The 26,339-nt window shown below is 41.1% G+C and overlaps 2 protein-coding genes and 1 pseudogene across 12 annotated transcripts in view; all 3 read left to right on the forward strand.

Moving 5' to 3' along the window:
* DHTKD1 (dehydrogenase E1 and transketolase domain containing 1) overlaps nucleotides 1–15,089 on the forward strand; it is a 53,051-nt gene extending 37,962 nt beyond the window's left edge. For all 3 annotated transcript variants that reach the window (XM_060095421.1, XM_060095422.1, XM_060095423.1), the window contains 7 exons: nucleotides 553–703; nucleotides 1,083–1,189; nucleotides 6,514–6,678; nucleotides 10,254–10,336; nucleotides 10,682–10,851; nucleotides 12,532–12,617; nucleotides 13,439–15,089. In XM_060095421.1, the coding sequence (XP_059951404.1) occupies nucleotides 553–703; nucleotides 1,083–1,189; nucleotides 6,514–6,678; nucleotides 10,254–10,336; nucleotides 10,682–10,851; nucleotides 12,532–12,617; nucleotides 13,439–13,543 (867 nt within the window). In that variant the 3' untranslated portion in view covers nucleotides 13,544–15,089. The remainder of the gene's footprint in view (nucleotides 1–552; nucleotides 704–1,082; nucleotides 1,190–6,513; nucleotides 6,679–10,253; nucleotides 10,337–10,681; nucleotides 10,852–12,531; nucleotides 12,618–13,438) is intronic.
* Nucleotides 15,090–17,000: 1,911 nt separating this feature from the next.
* On the forward strand, nucleotides 17,001–17,547 carry LOC132487679 (large ribosomal subunit protein uL22-like; annotated as a pseudogene).
* Nucleotides 17,548–20,296: 2,749 nt separating this feature from the next.
* Nucleotides 20,297–26,339, forward strand: part of SEC61A2 (SEC61 translocon subunit alpha 2) — a 28,608-nt gene continuing 22,565 nt past the window's right edge. For 2 of the 9 annotated variants that reach the window (XM_060097606.1, XM_060097611.1), the window contains exons 1-3: nucleotides 21,795–21,881; nucleotides 22,524–22,591; nucleotides 23,674–23,739. In XM_060097606.1, coding sequence (XP_059953589.1) covers nucleotides 21,845–21,881; nucleotides 22,524–22,591; nucleotides 23,674–23,739 — 171 coding nt within the window. In that variant the 5' untranslated portion in view covers nucleotides 21,795–21,844. The other 7 variants (XM_060097612.1, XM_060097613.1, XM_060097607.1 and 4 more) reach the window with 7 other exon arrangements.

The following is a 26,339-nucleotide window of genomic DNA, read 5'->3' on the forward strand; positions in this document are numbered from 1 at the left end:
CACGGGCTCTTCGTTACAGCGCGCAGGCTTCTCTCTAGTTGTGGAGCATGGGCTCTAGAGCTCAGGCTCAGTAGTTGTGGCACGAGGGCTTAGTTGCCCCATGGCATGTGGGATCTTAGTTCTCCGACTAGGGATCGAACCGACGTCCCCTGCATTGGAAGGCAGATTTTTAACCACTGGACCACCAGGGAAGTCCCTCCCCCTACTTTGTTTTGTGACATTTTTAAAAAAGCTCTTATGACACCATTTTACTCTCAGCTTCAAAGGTGGGACATCTGAGAAGTTAATTTTGCTCCTCCTTCAAGAAAATCTTGAATGCCCATATTCCAACCTTTTGTATGTCTTCCTCTGTTTGCCCCAGCTTTTCCCACACACATCACTCATGGAGATCAAGAGATGTCCTCTCTCAGGGATGTGGGGATGAATGAAAGCACAGCTGCCCTCACGGCCCTCCTCCCTTTTGAGCAGTTGGTACCAATATGATGCTTTACTCTTACTGATTCACATCCCATCTTCCCTGCAAAACGGTTCTGTTCTCCTCCTTTGCCCTAGGTCAGCAACAGCCCACTGTCGGAAGAGGCCGTCTTGGGATTTGAGTATGGGATGAGCATCGAAAGCCCTAACCTACTGCCCCTCTGGGAGGCTCAGTTTGGCGATTTCTTCAATGGTGCCCAGATCATCTTTGACACGTTCATCTCTGGAGGTTGGTGTTGGCCTATGGGTGTGTAGTGGACGTGTGGCACCAGCCTCACGGGGACAAATGACAGAAAAGGGGCCATAACTGCTTATGAGACTCCTGGGTACCACGGCATCCCCCCACTCCGAGAGTTGGGAGCCTGTTCTGTCATCCACTGGGGCATGGCAGCTATCGGGCAGTTAAATGAGCTGCCAGGAAGAGCGTGTAAGCCCTCTGTCAGCAGGAGGGCTGTGTCTCCTGGGGAGTGTGCTTGGCTGTAATGAATGGTGCAATGAAAATGGTTTTGGGGGTCCAGCAACAAACTAACATGTGTCTCACTGCCCAGTCGCCCCGGGCTGTCCTGCGCCTGCGTTGTAGTGTTCTTACTCCCACTGCTGCTTTGCAGGTGAGGCCAAGTGGCTCCTCCAGAGCGGCATCGTGGTCCTCCTTCCTCACGGGTATGACGGGGCTGGACCAGAGCACTCGTCTTGTCGAATAGAGCGTTTCTTGCAGGTATGTCCACTGCCTTCTGGATTCCACAAAATGCTTCCCTGCTTTCTAGGTGCTTTGAAATAGAACTGCCTCCTGCAAATACCTAATGTGAACCTTGGACTATAAGACATTGTAGTATTTGAATGAAACAGATTTAATGCAATGTCAATCAATATTCCTTGGAAATGTGATGCCTCAAGCATGTTAGTATCGCGGTTTTATGGCAATGAAAGTGCTTCTTCTTCTTTTTTTTTTTTAATATTTATTTATTGAGGCTGTGCCGGGAGTTAGTTGCAGCATGTGGGATTTTTAGTTGCAGCATGCGGGATCTTTAGTTGCGGCATGCGTGCGGGATCTAGTTCCCTGACCAGGGATGGAACCTGGGCCCCCTGAATTGGCAGTGTGGAGTCTTACCCACTGGACCACTCAGGGAAGTCCCTGAAAGTGCTTCTTATGTGGCAAATATCAGTAGTTTCTGAGTCAAGCTGATCATTGGAGTCATCTAGGGGCTTTTTATAAACAGAGATACAGTGACCAACCCCAGATCTAAGTAGTGATAGTATTTTTATAAAATGATTCGTGACCATTAAAAAATGTCAAACAACAACCCAGAAATTACCATTGTTATCTTTTGGTAAGAATCATTACCAATGCCTCTTTATGCATATTTCTAATATTTTATTATGAAAAATTTCAAATATACAGAAAAGTTGAAAAAACTTTACAGAGAGTATTCATATGCCCACTTGCTACATTCTACCATTAATATTTTATTATATTTGTTTTATCATGTATCTATTCATCTGTCATCCCTCTGTCTATCCATAAATCCATATAATTTTTGGATGCATTTGAAAGTAAATGGAGACATCAGTACACATCACCCTAAGTACATGAATATCATTAATTATCCTAGCATACAGGCAGATAAAATATATAGAAAGGTGATAGATTAGTAGGTAGGTAGATAGAACAGTAGCTAGATAAATGGATATAACTGGTTGGTAGGTAGATAATGACAGATAAATCATTTCATAAAAATTAGATTACAGAAATAAATGGGAGGTAAATTAAAGAACTAGCTGTGAAATACAAAACTACAGTTTTTCAAAGAAATATAGGAATGAGCATGCAAGAGATACAGTTTGGGAGTCATCAGTTTCTAGATGATATTTAAAGTCATGAGACTGGATGAAATTATCAAAAGAATGAGTACAGTTAGAGAAGTTGCCCCCAAACTGAGCCCTGGGATAGACCAGCAGTTAGAGGCTGCGGGGAAGGAGAACACAGGAGGCTGAGAAGGAGCAACCAGTGAGTCTGGAGGAAGGTCCTAGAAAGCAAGTGAAGGATACATGTTAAGAAGGAGGACGTATCAAGGCCCATCAGGATAGGACTGAGAATTAGCCGTTGGATTTAGCAATAAAGGGTTCATTTTGTGGTTGGTAACTGCAGTTTGTTTAGGTGGAGTGGTATTAGGAGTATATGGAAGGAGGAAGGTTTAACTCTCTTGAAAAGTTTTGCTGCACATAGAACAAGGAAGTGGGAAATTTGCACCAAGAGAGGTTCTTTTTGCTTTTGTTTTAAAGATAGGAGAAGTAACAGCATGTTTGTATGCTGATAGGAATGATCCAGTAGAGAAGAAAATATTGACATAGGAGAGAGAGTAGAATGACTGAAGTGATGGCCTTGAGAGAGCAGGATGGGCTGGTGTCCACTGCACAAGGGACTGGATCAGCTCTAGACAGCAGCATGGCAGGTTCATCTATGGGCATAACCAGAAGGCAGAGAATACGAGGCAGATGATAGAACATGGTAGATGTTGTGGTGAAGGTCTGAGGAGATAGCTGAGAGTGATGATGCAGGAGGAGATCCTGGGTTAAAGCTGTGAAATAGTCATCTGGAAGAAGAGGAGAATGAGTGAATTAGGGAAATAGCAGATAAAAGTCTAAGAGCATTGAGGGCCCACTTAAGATTCTTGGTCAAGGTTTTAAAGTGAGATCCATCAGTGTGATTGTGTGTTTTCTCCAGCTTCATTCCCTGCATAGGTGCAGAAACGGGACAGATGGAAAGTTGAGATTAACTCGGCTTGTGGTTTGGAGTGAAAAAATGTCAAGGGAATTAAGGGTGTATGCAAAAGAATGATTATAATGATTGACTATGGAACTTAGCTTAAGTAAGGAGGAGGGAGGAGATGTGAAGGGTGAAGGCCTGTGAAAAGATGATAGGATCAATATGTTGGTGGTATTGATGAGGCTGAAGGATTGATGGAGTCAACGTGTTAAAGGGAATTGAGCTAGAAAGGTAGGAAGTGGTGGTCAGAGCGGAATGGATAAAGTAGAGCTTATGGAGAGATCCCTGTCATTGAAACCAGGATGTAACCATGGAAATGGGTTGTTGAGGTAGGATGGAGGACAGAGTGATTGGAGGACAGGAGTTCAAGGAACCAAGTTGCCAGGATTTTGAAAGGATCATCTACATATGCATTAAAATTACCAAGTCCGGGCTTCCCTGGTGGCACAGTGGTTGAGAGTCCGCCTGCCGATGCAGGGGACACGGGTTCGTGCCCCGGTCCGGGAAGATCCCACATGCCACGGAGCAGCTGGGCCCGTGAGCCACGGCCACTGAGCCTGCGCGTCCAGAGCCTGTGCTCTGCAACGGGAGAGGCCACGACAGTGAGAGGCCCGCATACTGCAAAAAAAAAAAAAAAATTACCAAGTCCATGTTAATAATTTTCTCAAACCTACTTCATAGGATTACTGTGAGGTATAAAGGGTCAATATATGTAAATGCTTAGAACAGTAATTGACATTTATATGTTTGCTGTTTATTATTTTTATTATTATCGTTTCCTGTGCTTGCCCTGGGATTACCTCAAGCTGTTTGTTTACACTACTAATTTTATTTTTAACCCTGCAAAAGAATTAATATATCGATATGTAAAGTGAAGAGTGTTTGCTGTTTATATAAGCACTTGCTTACTTCATCTTCTTTCACTGTGATTATCTCAAGCTCTTTGTTCAGGCCATTTCTTTTTCATCCTGTCTGTTCTGCTTCTTGATGTTTCTTATTTATTTATTAGATTTGTAATGGTAGAGTTTGGTTCTCACTTGGTTTTCTTGGCATTGCACTCACCTTTCTTATCTAATTCTATTGTGTTATCTTTAAGACTATCTGCCCTTTAAAACATTGTTGTTTTTTAAAATTGTGGTAAGAACATTTAACATGAGACCTACCCTCTTAACAGATTTTTAAGTGTGCATTGCAATACTGTTGAGTGTAGCTACTATGTTGTACAGCAGATCTCTAGAACTTATTCCTCTTACATAACTGAAACCTTATACCCCTTGACTAGCAACTCTCCATTTCCCCTTCCCCGCCCCTGGCAACCACTGCTCTGCTTTCTGCTTCTATGAGTTTGACTATTTTAGGTTGTTCATATAACTGGAATTGTGCAGTATCTGTATTTCACTTAGCATAATGTCCTCAAAGCTCATCTGTGTTACTGCAAATTGCAGGATTTCCTTCCTTGAATAGGCTGAGTAATATTACATATATAGATAAATATACCTACATACCACATACCACATTTCCTTTATCCATTCATCCATAGATGAACATTTAGGTTGTTTCCACATCTTGGCTGTCATGAGTGGTGTTGCAATGAACATGGGAGCGCTAATACCTCTTTGAGATCCTGATTTCAGTTCTTTTGTTTAAATACTCAGAAGTGGGATTTCTGGATCATACAGCAATTCCGTTATTAATTTTTTAAGGAGCCTCCATGCTGTTTTCCGTAGTGACTATACCAGTTTACTTTCCTACTAACAGTGTACAAGGGCTCCCTTTCCTCCACATCCTTGCCAATACTTATGTCTTTTGTTAAAATTGGCTGCCTTTTGCCTGCTATGTTCCTTTCTTTTTGTCCCCCCCTTATAAAAAGTTATAAGGGGCTGTATGATATTTACATTGTTACTGTATCATTTTATTTCATCTTGTCTTTGATTATTTAGGACAATTCTTCAAAAACCTTATAGTTTCCCTGAGAGGCTGTGGGTGAATTCCCCTTAATGTTCCTTCCCATTTGGTACCAATTTACCTTCTTAGAACAACAGTTGAGAATAGTCTCCAGTACATGAAGCCTGAGGACATGGCGTGGGAGGACATAGCTCTGCTGGACAGAGGGTTTTTCTTGCTAAATTCCGGTGTCCCTTCTGAGATTCAATAGCTAAGCCCATACAAGGGTCCACTCCCTCGTCAGGGCTGTGTATCACTTCCATGGGCCTCTCTTTCCTTGGCATGTCCTGGCGCTGGAAGCAGCAAGCCTGGCAGCCCCATCTGCCTCCACTGAATTCTGCAGGGGCTTCAGCCCTAGATTTTGCCTTTATTTCCCTAGGGTGCCACTCACACCCTGTCACAAATTGGAGGAGCCCAGTAAAAATCTCAGGATTTTGTCAACTCACTTACTTTCCTCTGTACTGCTTTTTTTTTTTTTTTTTTTGTGGTACGCGGGCCTCTCACTGTTGTGGCCTCTCCTGTTGCGGAGCACAGGCTCCGGACGCGCAGGCTCAGCAGCCGTGGCTCACGGGCTTAGCCGCTCCACGGCATGTGGGATCTTCCCGGACCGGGGCACGAACCCGTGTCCCCTGCATCGGCAGGCGGACTCTCAACCACTGCGCCACCAGGGAAGCCCTCTGTATTGCTTCTTGATCAGGGTTAGGAGCCATGCCTCAAGTTTCTGTCCCAGCAGGATCTTCTGAGATTCCATTCCTTGCCCTCAATTTTTCAACCTCGTTAGCTGCTCTTGTTCTTGTCTCTAAAACAAACTATACTTACATTTATTCCATCAGGAGAGTGAGATTCGGATAGTGCATCCTTCCAACATCTTCAGTCCACAGTCATCAGCACCTGTATTTTTCAAAAAGTCTCCTCCAGATGCTTCTTTTTTTTTAATTTTTAATTTTAATTTTTTTTGGTCATGCCACACGGCTTGTGGGATGTTAGTTCCCTGACCAGGGATAGAACTCGGGCCCTTGGCAGTGAAAGCTCCAAGTCCCAACCACTGGGCCACCAGGGAAGTCCCCACCTCCACATGCTTCCTGCAGTCAGCTGTGTTTGGAAAGAACCACATTAAAACACACAGACTTGGCCGATGGGGAGCCATCAGGTTTCTCCTCTGGTGAATTCTTCACAGGTCATAAATTTACCTTCTGGTCTTTTTCTATAATGAAGAGACACATCTCTTCTCCTGCTCATCGAGAGCCCCGTGTCCCCCTTAGGATAGCCTGTGTCCTTAGGATGGAGTGAGATGACCCGACTGTCTGCCCTTCCTCTCACTTCCTTCCCAGATGTGTGACAGCGTGGAGGAGGGCGTGGACGGGGACACCGTGAACATGTGCGTGGCTCACCCCTCCACGCCCGCCCAGTACTTTCACCTGCTACGGAGACAGATGATCCGGAACTTCAGGAAGCCCCTCATCCTTGCTTCTCCGAAGATGTTGCTCAGACTCCCTGTAAGTAGAAAAAGCTGGTTATTAGTCTTTGTCCTCCTGTCATTTTTTTTTTCCCCTGCATTTTCGTCTCTTTTCTGTATCTGATTGTAGATGCAAATGACAGAAGCATCTCTTTGGTTTTAGTTGGCCATGCTGCTTTGTCTCTCTCTTTCTCTCTTTTTTTGACCTTTCAAGAATAACTAGAAATCTAAGTCGCTCTCAGTTTCATTGTCATGAAGGACAGGCATAGCAAATATTATAACCCTGGCATCCCAGTCTGAGCAGAAATAATCTTTCAGGAAAAGTTTCAAAGTCCAAATGGTCTCAGCACTGCTATGTTGATAGTTGCAAGTTGGGAATTGAAAGTACTTTGATGAAAATGAGTGGTTTTATTCGTTGACTTTTTTTTTTTTTTTTTTCTTTGCGGTATGTGGGCCTCTTACTGTTGTGGCCTCTCCCGTAGCGGAGCACAGGCTCCGGAAGCGCAGGCTCAATGGCCATGGCTCACGGGCCCAGCTGCTCCGCAGCATGTGGGATCTTCCCAGACTGGGGCACGAACCCATGTGCCCTGCATCGGCAGGCAGACTCTCAACCACTGCGCCACCAGGGAAGCCCTATTCATTGACTTTTATTTAGACTTTTTCTGTTAAATGATTTATCACCAGTAGACCCCATTTCAAACATTGTAGCAAGATAGCTTATCACTACCTGGCTTTACAAGAGTATATTTTCTCTTGGTTTACCGGAACTAAGTGTTAAGCGCACATGTTTTTATAAATCACACAAATATGCTAGTTTTCAAGTGGCAGAGTTCAAGATAAGAAACACTGCTAAGCATATATTTATCCCACCTGCTATAATTTTTTTCAGTTTTGTATGAGAGTCTGAATTAGGATTAACATTTGAAAAACCTCTGCATTTATTTGGATGCCACTGCTGAGGTGAATTAAGTCATTTAGGACTTGGCTGTTTGAGATGACCTTGTGCTTCTCACAGAGGTTAGAGAATGTGTATTTGGAAGTGAGAGGTATTGAGGGAAGCTGCCAGTGATTTGCCTTCACCGGTTGCCTTTTTTGGAGTTTCTAGCATTTGGAGGGGAGTAAGGTGACCCTTGTTCTCATCGTCGGTCAAGGGTACTTGAGTGATCCCAGAGTGAGCGCCCCCTTAAGTTTTGCTCTCCAGGCCCCTCACCTGTCTCACCCCAGCCTCAGGGGTCAATAATGAGAAAATGCACTTCAAGTTCTTTCACCAATGGCTGAAAGTTCATTTGTTTGGTCTGCTTATTCTCTCTGTGAACAACCTTGTGAATTTTGAGATGGTTTCATGAGCATCATGGGACATTCAAGACACACAAATTCAGTCCCTTTATACCATCTTCCTCATGGGGCTGTCTTGACACCGATATTTTGAAACAGCAACGTGAAAGGAGCCAAGTCGAAATGTAAAGTTACTATAATCTTGCTCTGGGTCTTAGTTGCGGCACGTGGGATCTAGTTCCCTGACCAGGGATCGAACCTGCACCCCCTGCATTGGAAGGCAGAGTCTTAACCACTGGACCACCAGGGAAGTCCTGATCTGGGATTCTTGAACCCAACTTTCATTGTATCCCTAACATTGTCACCTGCTCTCTCAATCATAACTAAAAGGAGTACAATGATATTAAATATAACGCATGTATATTAGTAGGTATTGAGTGAACTATTAGAAGTTTTTTTTTATTATTATTAGAAGTTTTGTTGAGAATTTCTTTTGCTGTTTGAAACTGAAAATGAGTTCATTTTCTGGCCCTAATGCTCCACCCCTCTCCCCAAGTCTAATATACAACTTACTAAATAAGTGGAGCCTTCCTTGGGGAGCTTAAAAAATATCAACAGCTATCGTATAGACTTTCAAGTGAAAAACTACTCTTATTAAGTAGTCAAATATTTTCATTAAACATGTAAGTCCTTTTGTTAATGGAAAGTCAGTACAACCAGTATTGAATTCTGATTTCTTCCTGAAAATTAGATTATTTGTACAAGTGATCTAGCAGAATATAAATAGCCAGCCTTCTCTATCCATGGCCCACTCAGAGATGACTTACCATGTAGCAAACATGACTCAGGGGTACAGGGAGTTTGTCTGTCAAGTGGTACCAAAATCCCAGCCCAGTTTCCCACCTAACTCTGAACTCTGAACTCTGAACCTTTTGATTCCTGCTGTAGGAAGTGGGGACTGACAAAAGGCTCTGGTTCAGAAGGGAGAAAGATTGCCTCTATCACACATTATTTACTAATACGCATAGCTGAATAGCTAATATTAATTTTTTAGGTTATATACAGTATCCCAGCATCAGTATGGCTGCCCTCAATGGCCTAGTCTAAATGTCATATACCCATTTGGGACTAGACTATAGGGAAACTAACTAGATGATAGCAAAAGGGATCAAATCCCTCACCTTGGCTTCATCAGTTTTCTACTTTAAGTTATTTGCAACAAGTATTTATTTGCCGCACCACACAGCTTGTAGGATCTTTGTTCCCCGACCAGGGATTGAACCTGGGCCCTCGGCAGTGAAAGCACTGAGTCCTCACCACTGGACTGCCAGGGAATTCCCAAGTGTTTTTTTTTTTTTTTTTTTTTTTTTTGCGGTATGTGGGCCTCTCACTGTTGTGGCCTCTCCCGTTGCAGAGCACAGGCTCCGGATGCGCAGGCCCAGCGGCCATGGCTCACGGGCCCAGCCGCTCCGCGGCATATGGGATCCTCCCAGACTGGGGCACGAACCCGTATTCCCTGCATCGGCAGGCGGACTCTTAACCACTGCGCCACCAGGGAGGCCCCCAAGTGTTTTTTTAAATTGGGCTCAGTAATAAAATTTCTTTTCATCGTGGAAATATTCATATGTTGTTCCTACTTGTTCTGTTACGTTTATAAATTATAGTCAAAATCCTAAAGACAGAAATAATTGCCCTAACTCAGCTATTCTGGTTCACGATATAAATTCTATAAAATGTTGTTTCTGATTCCAAAAAGTTAAGGTGTAGTTTTTATTGATAATAAAGTTGAGTCATCACACTGCAATTTTTTTTTTTTTTTTGGCCGCGTTGGGTCTTCGTTGCGGTGCACGGGCTTCTCATTGCGGTGGCTTCTCTTGTTGTGGAACACGGGCTCTAGGCACGTGGGCTCAGTAGTTGTGGCTCTTGGGCTCTAGAGCGCAGGCTCAGTGGTTGTGGTGCACGGGCTTAGTTGCTCTGCAGCATGTGGGATCTTCACGAACCAGGGCTCGAACCAGTGTCCCTTGCACTGGCAGGCAGATTCTCAACCACTGTGCCACCAGGGAAGTCCCCCACACTGAAATTTTGACTGTTAAAATTTATTGTGGCACCAGACAAAAGGCAATCTTATGTAACCTCAGAAAAATATTTTATTCTGAAGTATACAGAACAGATACTTTTGGGAAAGATATTTTGTTTATTAGTACATATGTTTACTTATAGTCCCAGGAGAGAATTTTGATACTAGTTTTCGGGAAAGATCCCTGATAAGTAAAAGCATCTTCAGGTCCTTTCCCTTGGTTGATAGATTTGTGGCTTTTTTCTCCCCCTCCCCCTCCTTAGGCAGCTGTGTCAACTCTTCAAGAAATGGCACCAGGAACAGCATTCAAACCAGTCATTGGTGATTCATCTGTGGATCCAAAAAAGTAATCTGATGTGGAGCTCTGTTTTCATACTCTGCAGTAGATTTGTAGTGAGTGGGAAAACTAGTTCATGCTAAGTGCACCAAGTGACCCAAATCTTCTCTATCCTTATATAAGTCCTTTAAGTTCATGGGGTAGGAGTTAGAATGTGCACAGAAGAGTGAATTTTGGAGGCATATGTTGCTCAAGAAGGTTGGCCTGGGCACAGCATGACTGAACCCCACTACAACGCCCCCGCTGCTTCAGTGGTGAAGCATTTAAATCTCTGTGGTCTCCCCCTTTCTTCTGCTACAGTTCTTACTTTAAGATATTTCTCCCCCGCCTCACTGTCCCTTTTCTACCCAACAGGGTTAAGAGTTTAGTGTTCTGCTGTGGCAAACATTTCTATGCCCTGATGAAGCAAAGAGAATCTTTGGAGGCTAGGAAGCATGACTTTGCTATCATCCGAATGGAAGAACTCTGCCCTTTCCCACTGGATTCGCTGCAGGAAGAGATGAGCAAATACAAACATGTTAGAGGTAAAGGGTCCTTCTTATTAGGCTTTTTTGGTTTTAAGTTACCTGAAACCTATTTGAACTATCTCAAATAAAAAGATGGTATGGGAGCAGTGAGAGTTATTAGAAAGTTGAATCTCATGGAATCTGGAGATATGAAAGTAATACAACTGAAGCCAATGTCTCTATGTCTTTTTTGGTGTCCCTTTGGGTGTCCCTTTCGTTCTCCCCTGCTTTTGTATAAGACATCGAATTTCTTGAGTTTGGAGGGAATCAGTGCTATACAATCATTTATGATACATCCGGTATAATTGTAAAAGATAAGCCTTTTCAACAGATGGGGCTGGAATGATTAGATATCTATGTGTACCTTATACAGAAATTAACTCAAAGTTGATCATAGACCTCAATGTAAAACTATAAAACTTCTAGAAGGAAGTGGATGAAAATCTTCCTGACCTTGGGTTAGGCAAGAAGTTCTTTGACATAACACCAAAAGCACGTTCCAGAAAAGAAAAAGTAGATTTTACCAAAATGAAAAACTTTTGCCCTGCAGAAGGCACTGCAAAGAATATAAAAAAGACAAGCCACAAACTGGGAGAAAATATTTGTAAAAACATATCTGACAAAGGACTCTCCAGAATGTTTACAGAGCTCTGAAAACTCAACAGTGAGAAAACGTATAATCCAGTTTTTCAAAAGGTGCAAAAGAATTGAACAGTCATTTTACCAAAGAACCAGATGGCAAATACCCATATGAGAAGATCATCAACATGATTAGTGATAGGGAAATGCAAATTAAGCCAAAATGAGATATGGCTACATACGTATTAGAATGGCTAAAATGAAAACAAAACAATATCAAGGACTGATCAGGATGCAGAGCAACTGGGACCTTCATGCACTGCTGGTGGGAATGCAAACTTGTACAGCAGTTTTGTACAACAGTCTGGAAAACAGTTTTGTCAGTTTCTCATGTAGTTACACACAGAGTTTCCTTACCACCCAGCAGTCCCACTCCTAGGTATTTACTCAAGAGAAAGGAAAAATCCATATGTGAATATTTATAGTGGCTGTATTCATAATTGCCCCAAGCTGGAAGCAACCAAAACATCCTTCAACTGGTGAATGAAGAAACAATCTCATTGTGCATCCCTAGAATATCCTGCTCCTTAAGAATAAAAGAGAGTGAACTATTGCTATCGGCAAAATGACCGATGGATTTTGCTAATTCACAGAAGCCAAAACCAAAAGGCTGTATACTGTGTGATTCCACTTACCTGATGCTCTGGAAAAGGCAAAACTTCGGGGTTAGAGAAAAGATCAGTGGTTGCCAGAGGTTGGGGGTGGGAGCAAGAGCTGAGCACAAAGGGGCAGGATGAGGGAATATTTGGGGTTTAGAGAATTGTTCTGTATCATGATTGTGGTGATGGATACACGACTATGCATTTCTCAAAAAAAAAAAAAAGACAACACTGTGCCATATTGGAAAGGTAATAATATATTTACTTGAGGATATATGTGTGTGTGTGTATATGTATATATATGTAACTATGTATGTATATGTGTATATATACATATATAACATGTATAGTATACATATGTGTATGTATGTGCACACACATACATATATAGTGTGTCTGTGTGTGTAGTATGTTGTATATATTTACTTGAGGTACTGAGATGAACTTTCTTCTTTCATAGATTTTATATGGAGTCAGGAGGAGCCTCAGAACATGGGTCCTTGGTTTTTTGTTTCTCCAAGGTTTGAAAAGCAACTGGCCTGCAAGGTGATACCTCTTTTCCCTTTGCAGTGTTTTGTGTGTGTCCCTTTTCTCCTATTGGAGTGCCAACAAATAGGTTTATCCCCTATTATCAGTCCAAAGCTTCTAAAGATAAACTAAAATATAAAACCTAGTTTTAGGCTCCTTTTTCAGACTAAAGTGCTGAGTGTTTAGCAAGATGTATATGTGTACCTACTAGTATCATGTTAAAAAAAAAAACAAAAACCAATGATTATACTCAAAAAGGTAGAAGACCTACCTACCTGTCGTCTACCTTTCCCATTAGCCTACTCAGCATTCTTGTTCCAAAGGTCAGTATCCAAGCCCCGGGGGAGGAGAGCGATGAGCTCGCTTGTTTTACAGTAAAACTTATTCCAGGCCCACCTGCAAAGCTGGTAGACATCAGAGGCCAAATTCTTTGTTATGTTTTAGGAAGAGGAAAACAAGGAGATGAACAGTTGTGCTTCTGTTTATCTTTCTATTCTGCTTTGATTAAAACTCAGGTCACTTGATACCAGTTTACGGCACTCAAATCGTTTTCACCTGTAAATAGTTCTAATTTAGGAAACTCTACAGCTAAAACCAACTAACAGTTACTGAAGAATAGGACAGATTCCAGAATATGTCTCACCTTATCATGCCTGGAATTTAGTTTTCAGTTGTGACATAGATCTCCCTGCAATCTATTTTATGTAACACATTATTTTCCAAAAAGGTGATTTATAGTTAAACAACTTCAGAGAAATACATGCACATCCCTGGACGAGCTAAGCAGAGCTCTGGTCTAGTCCAAATGTCATTGTATTTCTTTTCTGCTCCAACGCTAGCTCCGTCTGGTGAGCCGACCCGCGTTGCCAGTACCTGCTGTAGGAATCGGCAGCGTTCATCTACAGCAGCATGAAGAAGTCCTCGCCAAGACCTTCACCCAATGATGCCCTTCGAAGAAACACTACTTACTCGTAAGAAAACTGCCATAAAAAGAAAGGCTCACCTCCTCCTTCCATTAGGTGCCACAAAAAGAATGTATTCCTCGAAGATGTTGGGATTGATGAGAACAGAGGAGAGGTTAATCTAGAAGAATACATGGAACAGCCAAAGGAATTGTTCATCAAGATGTGAATCCCACAAGTCACTTTCATCCTTAAAAGTACCATAGTGTTATATTTTGTTAGACCTGCGTGTGTCGTAGAGCTAGGTCCTTATCCAGATGTTTCCAGACTTGACTCTTTCTAATTAACTGGGTATACCCAGGAAAAGTTCTTGAGTCTGAACTTATAGTTGCATAGGGATTACCTCAACATTACCTCCCTATTTTCTTGATGCATGTGACTTTCATGAATTTTCCCTTTTTTATTCAAAGTCCCTGACTACCTGTATTTTCAGTTTATGTCATCTCTGGTACTGCTTTCCAGCCACTGTGAAAAATGTTTCACCAAATCATTTTCACCTGTAAATAGTTCTAATTTAGGAAACTCTACAGCTAAAACCAACTAACAGTTACCTAAGAACAGGACAGATTCCAGAATATGTCTCACCTTATCATGCCTGGGATTTAGTTTTCAGTTGTGACATAGATCTCCCTGCAATCTATTTTATGTAACACATTATGTAACACTATAGCAAAACTGTATTATTCCTGATTTGTGTTCTTCAAGATCACTATTTTACCCATTATCCTTAAAAATAGGTCTTATTAAATATAAACCTCCGGGTGTATGATCCTTTAGCACAGTATTATTAAGCTGAGTTATAGTTATGATGAAATTGATTTGTGGCCTACTTTGCCATAGTATCTTTTTTTTTTTCCTTAAATTGTTCTTGACGCGATACCTTAATATTTTTAATTAACTCTGGGTGTCTGATATGGGGATTTCAGCCCCTGGTTGATCATCAGCCTTGCCTCTAAAAGTCCCTGCTGTCATATGATGTTAATTTGTGATACTTAAGGGTCACTTTAACTTTGATAGCAGGAACTTCCCAACATCAGGCACTTTCTGGATTTCTAGAGGTCACCAACCCACTCCCTTATTCTGAAATTAAGCTTATAACTGGAAGTATAACTAAATACCAGCAAACTGTGTACATTTACATGGCTTGGTGCCACAGAGCACTACCATGTACCATGCTTGTGCTGGGACACTGTTTTTCTCAAATGGGGGAAGTACCGGGGCCCTGTAACACCCTCTCCACTTTTACTGGCAACTTTTAATGTCTTTCAGAATCAATGTATAGGTTGTTCTGGCCACGGCAGTAGATTCGTGATTCACATCTTAAACGTGTACATTAGTGTACTGATTTACCGTTTCTGTAACATTCACATCCCTTTTATTCCTATACACGTGAATGCTTTCTTCCTTCGCCAAGCCTTATAAATCTTGTAACTTAGTGCCACGCATGTCAACCAGTAAAATTACAAAGGTCTGTTTAATGAGAATGGTTATCAATGTTGTATATTGAACTAGAAAAAAAATAAAAGCACAGTACCATTTTTTTTTTCAGATCTCTCGGTTTCTTGAGTTAAAATATTTCAAAAGTCTGAGCACAAAATGAGATGGAAAACCTGATTTTTTTTTTTTAGTTGAGATCTCTCCAGATTTCTAACTTTACCCCTCACGAGTCTGTTTCCTGTTACATCTCCAACTTGAGCCGTGAAATGTCTTCTGTATCTTAACCTTACTCTCAATCACCAGTGCAACGTGGATCAGCATTTTGAATTACCTTGCAGGAAGAGGCCATTTGAAGAATTCCAAATCAAATACTCACATAATAAAGAACAGGATAAATATAGCAATAATAAAGTAAAATATTTTAAAAATTGATAATGTGGTATCAATATCCCATTTATATAAATCTATGCTAGAAGCACAGAGTCTGAACCACTGGACTGCCAGGGAAGTCCCCCAAATTTTCTTTTTTATAAGAACAATTTTGCTCAGTTTTCCTATATTTTCCGTACACATACTATAAGCAAAAATATTCTAAAGCATAGCCGTTTTGGGGCTGACTGTATTATCTTTGAAGTTTTACTATTTAAAAAAATTCCTCGGCTGGCAATAGAAACAGTATCACTTTTGCAAAATTGAAGAAATATGGTTTTAGCAATTAAGGGTTACACAGGAAGGAAGTCACAGATTAAGAATCAAGACTTTTGGTCAAAGAAAGACAAATACCATATGATATCACTTATATGTGGAATTAAAATATGATACAAATGAACTTATTTACAAAACAGACTCACAGACCTGGAAAACAAATCTATGGTTACCAAAGGGGAAAGGGGGTGGGGGAGAGATAAATTAGGAGCTTGGGATTAATGGATATACACTACTATATATAAAATAGATAAACAACAAGGTCCTGCTCTATAGCACAGGGAACTGTATTCATTATCCTATAATAAACCATAATGGAAATGAATCTGAAAAAGAATATATATATGTATGTATATATGATATTGAATCACTTTGCTGTACACCTGAAACATTGTAAATCAACTATACTTAGATTTAAAGAAGGAAGGAAAGAAAAAAAGAATCAAGACTTGGGTCTTGAAGTTCCAAAAGCTTTACCTAATTTCTCTTAGATGTATTTGGATATTTGGTTTACATTTTTCAGCTTCTCAGAGGATTCAGGCTAAAACTATTAAATTTTGGGGAAATTTGGACAAAATGTTTAAATCCTCAATATTTGTAACACACTATTACACAAGTAGACAATTCCTAAATTATTCTATGGAAGTAGTAATTCACTGTCATGTTTGTATTTAAATCTCATAAAGCACAATCTAAAGCAGATTGTTAGTTCCCCACGGCCAGCTGCAAAATCAGTTAATTTTAGCAAACTTAATAAAAGTATACTAGTTTAGTGTTGTTTCCCTGTGTCTTCTCTGACTCACATGAAGAACCAGCTATAATGGAACAAAGATAAGATATGATCCTGTAAGAGTAGAATGGTATTTCCTCAATAAATAGTTTATTGAACATGTGTTGCATACATGGCATTGTTCTGACATTAGAAACACATGAAATTTAGAGATAAAATGGGTTGCCCACTGCCCCAATAGACTAATAATCTGAGAAGACAAAGTATTTTACATGCAGAGAGAGATTCTTGCTGAATGTGCTTAAAACAAGGGGGAAGGTCATGATAGAGTGATATTCCTGATAGATGTAGATTAGGTGGCGTCTTGTGGTTATGCAAGGAAAAGTCCTGAATGGCAAGTAGTAGCAGAAAGACTGAAGAATCTTGGAAAGGGAATTCACAAAAGTTATCTAGGGTATATTCCCAGCTTGTTCCCAGGCTTTTCCTTGAACCAGTGAGCTGTCCCGGAAACAGGTAGTAAAGAGAGAACTTTTCTGGTAAGGGGCCTGAGGTGAGTCACCTCTAAAAATGGTTCGCTATTCACGTGACCCAGAAAACCCCACAAAATCATGCAAGAGGTTCAAATCTTCATGTTCACTTTAAGAACACTTGTGAAACTGCCCAGGCCATTAAGGGTATGCATATCCAAAAAGCCACCAAGTATCTGAAGGATGTTACTTTAAAGAAGCAATGTGTGCCATTCTGTTGTTACAATGGTGGAGTTGGTAGGTGTGCCCAGGCCAAAGAGCGGGGCTGGACCCAGGGTCGGTGGCCCAAAAAGAGTGCTGAATTTTTACTGCACATGCTCAAAAATGCAGAGAGTAATGCTGAACTTAAGGGCTTAGATTTAGATTCTCTGGTCATTGAGCAAATCCAGGTGAACAAAGCCCCAATGATGTGGTGCAGAACTTACAGAGCTCATGGTCTGATCAACCATACATGAGCTCTCCCTGCCACATTGAGATGATACTTACTGAAAAAGAACAGATTGTTCCTAAACCAGAAGAGGAGATTGCTCAGAAGAAAAATATCCCAGAAGAAACTGAAGAAACAAAAACTTATAGCCCGGGAATAAATGCCACAAAAAATAAATGCAAATAAAAGTTAAAAAAAAAAAAGAGAGAGAGGTACAGGCCACTCTTCTCCTTCTGTCAATTAGATTTTCGATTTAGTTCATCTTTATTGAAAGGATTCACGAAATTAGTTCACAATCTAGTGTCAAAACTGTATTTAAGGGCTTCCCTGGTGGCGCAGTGTTTGAGAATCTGCCTGCTAATGCAGGGGACCCAGGTTCGAGCCCTGGTCTGGGAAGATCCCACATGCCGCAGAGCAACTAGGCCCGTGAGCCACAACTACTGAGCCTGCGCGTCTGGAGCCTGTGCTCCACAATAAGAGAGGCCGCGACAGTGAGAGGCCCGCACACCGCAATGAAGAGTGGCCCCCGCTTGCCACAACTAGAGAAAGCCCTCGCACAGAAACGAAGACCCAACACAGCAAAAATAAATAAATAAATTAATAAACTTCTACCCCTAACATCTAAAAAAACAAAAAAAATTGTATTTAAGTCAAACACTTGCAGGTAACTGAAAATGATACAAAAATTAAATAAGACCCTCCTTGCTATCCAGAAGTTTATGGTGTATAGGGGAGATTAGGCAAGTATGAAAATGACTAAAACAAAGTAGAATGAGAGAAGAATGAAGTCACAGGATGTGCAGTGATGATTATGGCAGATTGCATTTTCCAAAAGGCCAGAGCCATATTTTGTGCCCCACAAGCTCTTCCAGAATCTTACCACATCCTCACCTGGAGGTGGAGTCTATTTCCCTTCCCTCTTGAAGTTGAGCAAGACTTTGTGGCTGCCTCTATAAATGCAATGCACTGAAAGTCATGTTGGGTCACTTCCAAGGACATGCCTTGGTACCCAGCTGCCATGCTGTGGGGAAGCCCAGGCCACATGGAGAAGCCACGTGGAGATGTTGGAGCTGACAGATTCTGCTGAGGTCTTAGCTGACAGCCAGCATCAAATGTCAGACTTGTGAGTGAGAGCGCCTTCTGATAATTCAAGTCCCCAGCCTTGGACCTGTTGCAGATGACCCCAAGTGGAGCAGAGACTCATGCAAGCCCAGCCTAAATTGCCATATATATATGCCATGTATATATATGTATGTGCATGTATGTATATGTACATAACTTTGTTTAAAGACAAACACAGATGGACACTAAAATGCTAAGGACAGATTTTATTCAGTAATATACTATGTATTGCATTAGGGAAAAGAATCCAGTGTGAATTAAACCCAACATTGATTTGGACAAAAGTGACTGGCATTTTAAGAGGAGAGTGAGAGAATAGGAAGAGGGCAGTGAGTGGAGGCTCAGTAGAGTCAGGAAAGTGAAAAATTAAGTGAAAAAAGTTGGAAGCTTTGGTCCATGTGAAACCCATCCAGGTTTGTTAACTGGTGCTAATGGAAGTTAAGCTCCTATCCTTCCACAGAGGCTGGGAGCCAGAGATCCTGCCTTCAAGTGTTGGCTGGAAGAAACGGTAAATTCTTTTGGCAGCCTTGAGCTTTCCCAGGCAGATATTTTAAGGGGGCTAAGGACAGCCTAGGGTGGAACTGTGTGGTGCTTGTTCCACCTCTTTATAGGCCAAGGTAAGGCCTAGTGGAGAAAGGGCTCAGAGGAGCCGGGCTAGAGTGTGGTCAAGGGGAGGCTCTGTGTGTGTGTGTGTGTGTGTGTGTGTGTGTGTGTGTGTGTGTACTTTGCTTCTTTTTTAGACATACATCTAAGCATTAGAACAGATCGTTAGATTTGGTGATTATAAGTCATTAAGTGTCCTTTGAAATAGCTTGTTTCAGCAGTTGTTAGAGCAGAAGTTATATTGCAGGGGTTTAAAATTTGAGTAAGGAAAATAAATTTGAGGGGCCTCCATGTGTCAATCTCTTCGTTCATTTAGTTTTCACACCTGTAGGCGGTGGCTATCATTATCCTCATTTTACTGATGTAGCTCAGAAAAATTAATCGCCCAAAGCCATTAAGAAGTAGGAGGGACTAAAATGTACGGCCTAATACATTAGGAATTAGGAATCTAATGTACGGCCATTAGATTCCTAAGACTGCATGCTTTCCCTTACACTATGCCGTCCAAGAGGAGACAAAAGAGACTAGTCCAGAGGGACAAAATCCTGATGTATTTCGGAGAAGCTAAAGGAGCGTGAGTGGTAGACAGTGGGGGGAATTCCCCGGCGGTCCAGTGGTTAGGACTCCCCGCTTTCACTGAGGGTTCAATCCCTGGTGGGGGAACTAAGATGCCGCAAGCTGCTCCGCGAACAAAACAAAACAAAAAAAGTACTAGATAGTGGAGAGTTCAGAAGCTATTAACTATAGACAAAGAGTCACAAATTTCTGAAAACTTCCTAGTGGTTCCAATAAGATGGAAGCAAAATAAAAAGTTTGTTTGGGTCACGCCGGCTCTAGGGATCGAACCCCGGCCCGCGCTCCTGGGGCGGCCGCTCTGACTGGGTCCTGACCTGCCCCGCGGAGCGCCCGGGAGCCGCGGACGAGGAGACGGCCCTTGCTGGACACTGAGCTCGGAGAGGTACTCAGAGCGGAAAGGCCCTGGCGGCCCTGGCCTCACAGAGGCTCCCAGCTCCCGGCACCCACGGGAGGACGCCCACGGGAGAGCCGGCGGTGGCCATGGCAACGCGGCGGACGTCAGCTGCGCCGGCGGCCAACGGCCTGGCTGTTGTCGGGGGGCGGGGCCTGGCAGGGCCTGGCGAGGTGGGCTCGCGGGTCACGTGGACCGGGGCGGAGCCTGCACGGGGCGGGGCGGAGATCGTTGGGAGCGGGTGCCGAGGCCCGAGCCGCGGGACCCGAGCGAAGGCCGCGCCGAGGTCGCAGGGCCCCGCCGGACCGCTCTAGCCGCCGCAATGGGCAGTGAGTAGCGGCGGCGAGGCCCCCGCCGGGGGCGCGGGCACCGACGGGCCGCGGGCGGTGGGGCAGGCGACCGCCCGGGGTCGCTTAGCCCGCGGGCCGGGGAGACGCGGGCTGCGCCGGGCCGCTGAGGAGGGCGCGAGCCGGGGGCCTCCGCGGAGGCTCCTCCAGCCGTGCGAGGCCTCGCCCGGGCCGGCTGCGGGGCCGGGACCCGGAGGTCCGGGGTCTGCGCATCTCGGTGGGTGGCGAGGAGCGGCGCACGGCGCGGAGACGCCACTGGTTTTGGGGGCGGGGAGTTAGGGAACCAGGGGAAACCTGGACCACTTTTAATTGTTCAGGAGCTTAGGAAACTCATATTTTTAGTCCCAAATCACCGTTCCTTGGCATGTTAGTTGTGATGAATGAAGGTCCCTGACTTGTTTCATTTTTTAAAAAGTGATGCATGGCGTGTAGTTTCGGGGAGGAAAGGAGGCGATTGGTGGCATAAAGTTTTCTTTAAATTTTTCATTTCAGTCATTCTGTAGTGTGTACTGAAAACTCAGCGTGTCTCAGGTTGTGTAAGCCTTAGGGACAAGGCCTTGCATAATGGGGATCTTTTGAGGGCCCTCTCCCAAACCCTCAACACCAGGAACCTTCACATAGCTGTTAGGGTGACTTGTATGAGTGGATTCCCGCAAACCCAAGCTGTGCACCCACTGGCCAGCTAGCTAACTAGTGGACATTTGGGGGAAGCTGGAAAGGAGGTAGAGGAGACCCTTGGTCTTGAATTAGCAGTATAATGGGTTAAATTCTGCAGCACAGGAATAGACAAGCGGCAGACAAAAAAGCATTGCTCTTTACATAAATACTCCAACACAGATGATCGTAAGCCAAGAGATAAGGGAGGGTAGCTTGGGTGGAAGTGGGAAGGAAAAGGGGTAAAGGGGTTCTAGGAAGTTTCCCGATGTGATTGACATTGGTTTTACATGAGCGGTGAACACTTTCATAATTCAGATTTGCTTTCCAGATCGTCTGAAATGGTACTTGGGTAACAAACATCTGCCCATGAGAATTTCTGAATTCTGTCAAACATCAGTGGCTGCCATCATTTTGAGAGGTTTTATAAAAAGATAGTGTAGTCAGATCAACTATACTTCAATAAAATAAATTAAAAAAAATATAGTGTGGTCAACTTTTGGCTAACTGCTGAAGTGTAATTACCCATGTCAGTTTAAAAATAATATCCTGATGTTCATATATACAGAATCCAGTGTTTGTAAGGGAAGATGATCATAACTAATACCTAGTTGTGGCTTTTTGTGTTTCTGTACATTATAGACGCTGGCAGAGACTGAGAGATTATCATCTTCATCCTTCAGTTCTTTGGCAGGACTTTGACTTAAGCCGTGCCAGAAGAGAGTGCCTATCCTTAAAGAACCTTGGTTTATCTTTTCAATATCATGAGTTGTCTGGGAAAACAGCAGTTTCTAATGAAATGTAGTTGTCATTCTCTGGGCTGATGATTGTACATACACAAGTACTTTGAGATCCTTTTGTGGGAGAGTGACCAAGCAATGAATAGCGACTTAGTGAAATGAAGTAGAGATTGTATACAGTACTTTGAAAACCTACCTATAGAAGGTTGTTCCATGATCTTTCTCATTTATGCATTTCAGCATTTTTCAGCCCCAAATTCAGTCAGTCCTGCAGTTACAGCCCATTTCCTGTTGTACTTTCCTTCTCTGATATGTCCTATTTCCTTCTGTAATGCATGGTCTTGTGAGTACACTGCATTTGCTCTTTTTGATGTAGTGGTGCTCACTGAATTATTCCTTTTCTGTATATATAAAAAGGGTGGGATTCAAGCATGAGGAAGCAAAATTGTGGTACAAGGATACTTGTATTACTTTGCTTCTGCTGACCAGCCCTTAAACCCTTTGGGCTCCTTTGTCCCGTGAATTATTTCTCTTCCCTTATGTATTTGAAATGGAGAGCATTATGGTTAATTCATTTTGGGGGGTGTGGATGGGGGATGGATTGCCATTAAAAGAAAACATTTGTATTTGATTCTGTGAAAAGATACATCTCTTTTTAAAAACTTTGTAGTAGGGACATTTATTCTTTTTTATTTTTTAACAGTCAAATTTTTAGAAGTTATCAAACCTTTCTGTGCAGTTCTACCAGAAATTCAGAAACCTGAAAGGAAAGTAAGTATAATATTTTAGTAATAGAGAGGGTAGCTAAATGACTTATTCTGTTAAACTATCTAGATTGATTTATTTTCCCCAACCTTTTTCTGGTTGTAATTGGAAAAATATTACCTGTTCCTTCTTGCAAGAGGCACAAAATGAATAAAACTAGTGTAGACCTTTTAAATCTAGTTTATCTCATGGTTTCAAAAATGACTTTTTTTTTAAGTTGTAACGTTTCCAAACCAAGTGTTTCTTTGGTCTGTGTGTTATAAGATATAGTATTCTCCTGTCCATTGTGGTCTACCGCACTAGGAATGACCCAGTCTGTTGGGTCAGTTTTGATGAGTACAGCAGTTTCACATAAATGGATTGCAACTGTGCAGGTATATACCTCCCATTTCTTGATTCGTTCAATGCAAAAAAAAAAATCACAGAAATGCATTCGGAAGATATTGACCACATCTAATTGTTCTTCCATCACTGTACGCTTTTGGAACTGAGGCATTTCAATTCCAGAAATATTGTTAATCCCAAACTGGTCAGTTCCCAGACATTCCTCTTTTACTGTATGTTCAATTTCGCATGGAACTAACCAGAATAGGGACTAAAAAGAGCTAAGTAAGACTTCTGTTAAACTTACTGTTTTATTTAGAAGTATATTTCTTTTTTTATTGCTTTGAGGTTATAAAAATAGTTGTTCCAGTTACATGTAAGGCATCCCAAGAAACGTTAGCTTTTCATATTCTATGAAACATTCACAGAATAATATTACAGGCAGTCCTAGCTTTGCACAATACAGTGTTAACTGAAATGTGTGCATATTAGGTCTATGTCTTTTCATCCTTTTCAGTCTCGGTTAATGTGGTACAATGCCTTGAGGCCAGCCTGTATTTAAGTTGTACTTAGTTCTCGAAAAAGTAAAGAAAGATGTTTGAGAAGTTTAGCTGTTTGCTTTAGCTGCTACTAACTAGGGCGAGAGTATTTTAAGAGTAAATAATAGGAGCATGTCATGATGGGGAATGCTGGTTAAGGTTTAATATGGATTTTTCTTTGCTATTTCTTGGTTTTGATTGATCATTCTTTGTTTTCTTGCACAGATCCAGTTTAGAGAGAAGGTACTATGGACTGCTATAACTCTCTTCATCTTCTTAGTATGTTGTCAGGTATGTAACCAGACATTAAACAAATGTCTGTACTGTTATTCTAAGGTCTTGGTTGGTTAGAATTTGAGAAACTTATTTTAGTTCAAATAGTAAATATACTGAATTATTTTGAGCAACATCAGTTTTTAAAAATTATTTTTTTATTGAAGTGTAGTTGATTTACAATATTATCTTAGTTCTGGTGTACGGCAAAATGATTCATTATACATATACATATATTTTTTTAATATTCTTTTCCATTATGGTTTATTATAGGATACTGAATATAGTTCCCTGTGCTATACAGTAGCACCTTGTTGTTTATCCATTATGTATATAATAGTTTGTACCTGCTAACCCCAACCTCCCAATCCATCCTCTCCCCCCGCCCTTGGCAACCACAGGTCTGTTCTCTATATCTGTGAGTCTGTTTCTGTTTCATAAATAAGTTCATTTGTGTTATATTTTAGATTCCACATATAAGTGATATAATATGGTATTTGTCTTTCTCTTTCTGACTTACTTCACTTAGTATGATAATCTCTGTGTCCATCCATGTTGCTGCAGATGGCATCATTTCATTATTTTGTATGGCTGGGTATATATGTATATGTATATGTTCATATATGTGTGTGTGTATATAATATATACACACACACACCACATCTTCTTTATCCATTCATCTGTCAATGGACCTTTAGATTGCTTTTGTAAATAGGAGCATCATCATTTTAGTCTGAGTTGATAGTGAAAATGGTTATCTTCTGTGTGTTTCTTTTGGTTTACTAGTGGGTTTGAACATATTTTCTTTTTTCCCCTTTTCAGTTAATGATCTTTACCTATTTTTTTCTTGAGATTTTTAAAGTTGATTTATGACAGGTTTTTATATATAAAAGTGTTAAATCTTTGACACGTATAGGGCAAATATTTTTCCACTTTGTTTGCTTTTAATCATGTTGTAAATAGTATGTATTAATTTAAAAATCCCCAAAAGCCAAATTCTAGAATCCTAGGGATATTCTTTGTTTATAAATTAATAAAGTTCAATGATGCTTTTTAGTAAAATTTTACAGAGATTAAGTTCATAAAATGAGGATAAAATGTGACTTGCCCATGTCACAGGGTTATTGTATTGTGAGGATTAAATTAGATAATTTAAGTAAAGTTCTTTGAGGGCTTGAAAAGTACCAATATACATATAAGAAAGTTTAAAAAAATTACATGAGGAAGGAGTAGAACAAATAAAGTCCATAATCTGGGGAAAAGCCAAATATATTTTTTTGAAAAGTGAAACTATTTGATCATTAAAATATTTTACTATTATACTTTGTTGAAAATTCTTTTGCGTGGTCAGGGAGAGTGAACTTTTGAAAAATACAGACAAGTAGAAAAAAAGAAGAATCATCCATATTCCTACCATCTTGTTCTAACATCTTGGAAATTCCTCTCCCCTCCATTAAAAAAAAAATCAACTTTTTAAAGGTATATTTTATGTACAGCAAAATATACTCATTTTTAAGTGTACATTTTAAAGAGTTTTGACAAATGTATACATCTACATACCTACTATCTCAGTGGGTATAGAACATTTCTGTTACTCCAAAATGTTTCTCGTATTTGTTCTTAGTCAATTCCCACCTCACCCCATTCTCAGGCAGCCACTGATCTGCTATTTCTATAATTTGATTTGTCTTTTCTAGAATTTCATGTAAATGGAGTGATACAGTGTCTAACTTCTTCATCAGCTTTTTGAGATTCATCCATGGTGTTGATTGTATCCATGTTGATTGTATCACAGTTTGTTCATCTTGTCACCTGTTGTTGGACATTCGGGTTGTTTCCAGATTTTGGTTCTAACAAATAAAGTTGCTATGAACATTTCTGTACAAGACTTTCTGTGGATATTTGTTTTCATTTCTCTTGGGTGAATACCTATGAGTAGAATTGCTAAGGTTTATGGTAAATGTATGTTCAACTTTGTGAGAAACTAACTCTTTTCCAAGTGGTCCCATCAGCCATATAGGAGTTCTGGTTGCTCTGCATTGTTGTTTATTCTTAGTATTGTTCAGCATTTTAATATTAGCCATTCTAATGGATGAGGGTTTTTTTTTGTTTTTATTTTAATTGAAGTTTAGTTGATTTATAATGTTGTGTTAGTTTCAGGTGTACAGCAAAGTGATTCAGTTATATATATATATATTTTTTCAGATTATTTTCCATTATAGGTTATTATAAGATATTGAATATAGCTTCCTGTGCTATACAGTAGGTCCTTGTTGCTTATCTATTTTATGTATAGCAGTTTGTATCTGTTAATCCCGTACTTCTAATTTATCCCTCCCCCCTCTCGCTTTCCCCTTTGGTAACCATAAAGTTTATTTTCTATGTCTGTTAGTCTGTTTCTGTTTTGTTTATAGATTCATTTATGTTATTTTTTAGATTCCACATATAAATGATATTTGTCTTTCTCTGACTTAATTCACTAAGTATAATATTGTCTAGGTCCATTCATGTTGCTGCAAATGGCAATATTCCATTCTTTTTTATGGCTAAGTAATATTCCATTGTACACACACGCACGCACACGCACACGCACACACACACACACATCTTAAACCAGT

Source organism: Mesoplodon densirostris, chromosome 4 (assembly GCF_025265405.1).
Source record: "Mesoplodon densirostris isolate mMesDen1 chromosome 4, mMesDen1 primary haplotype, whole genome shotgun sequence".
NCBI lineage: Eukaryota > Metazoa > Chordata > Mammalia > Artiodactyla > Ziphiidae > Mesoplodon > Mesoplodon densirostris.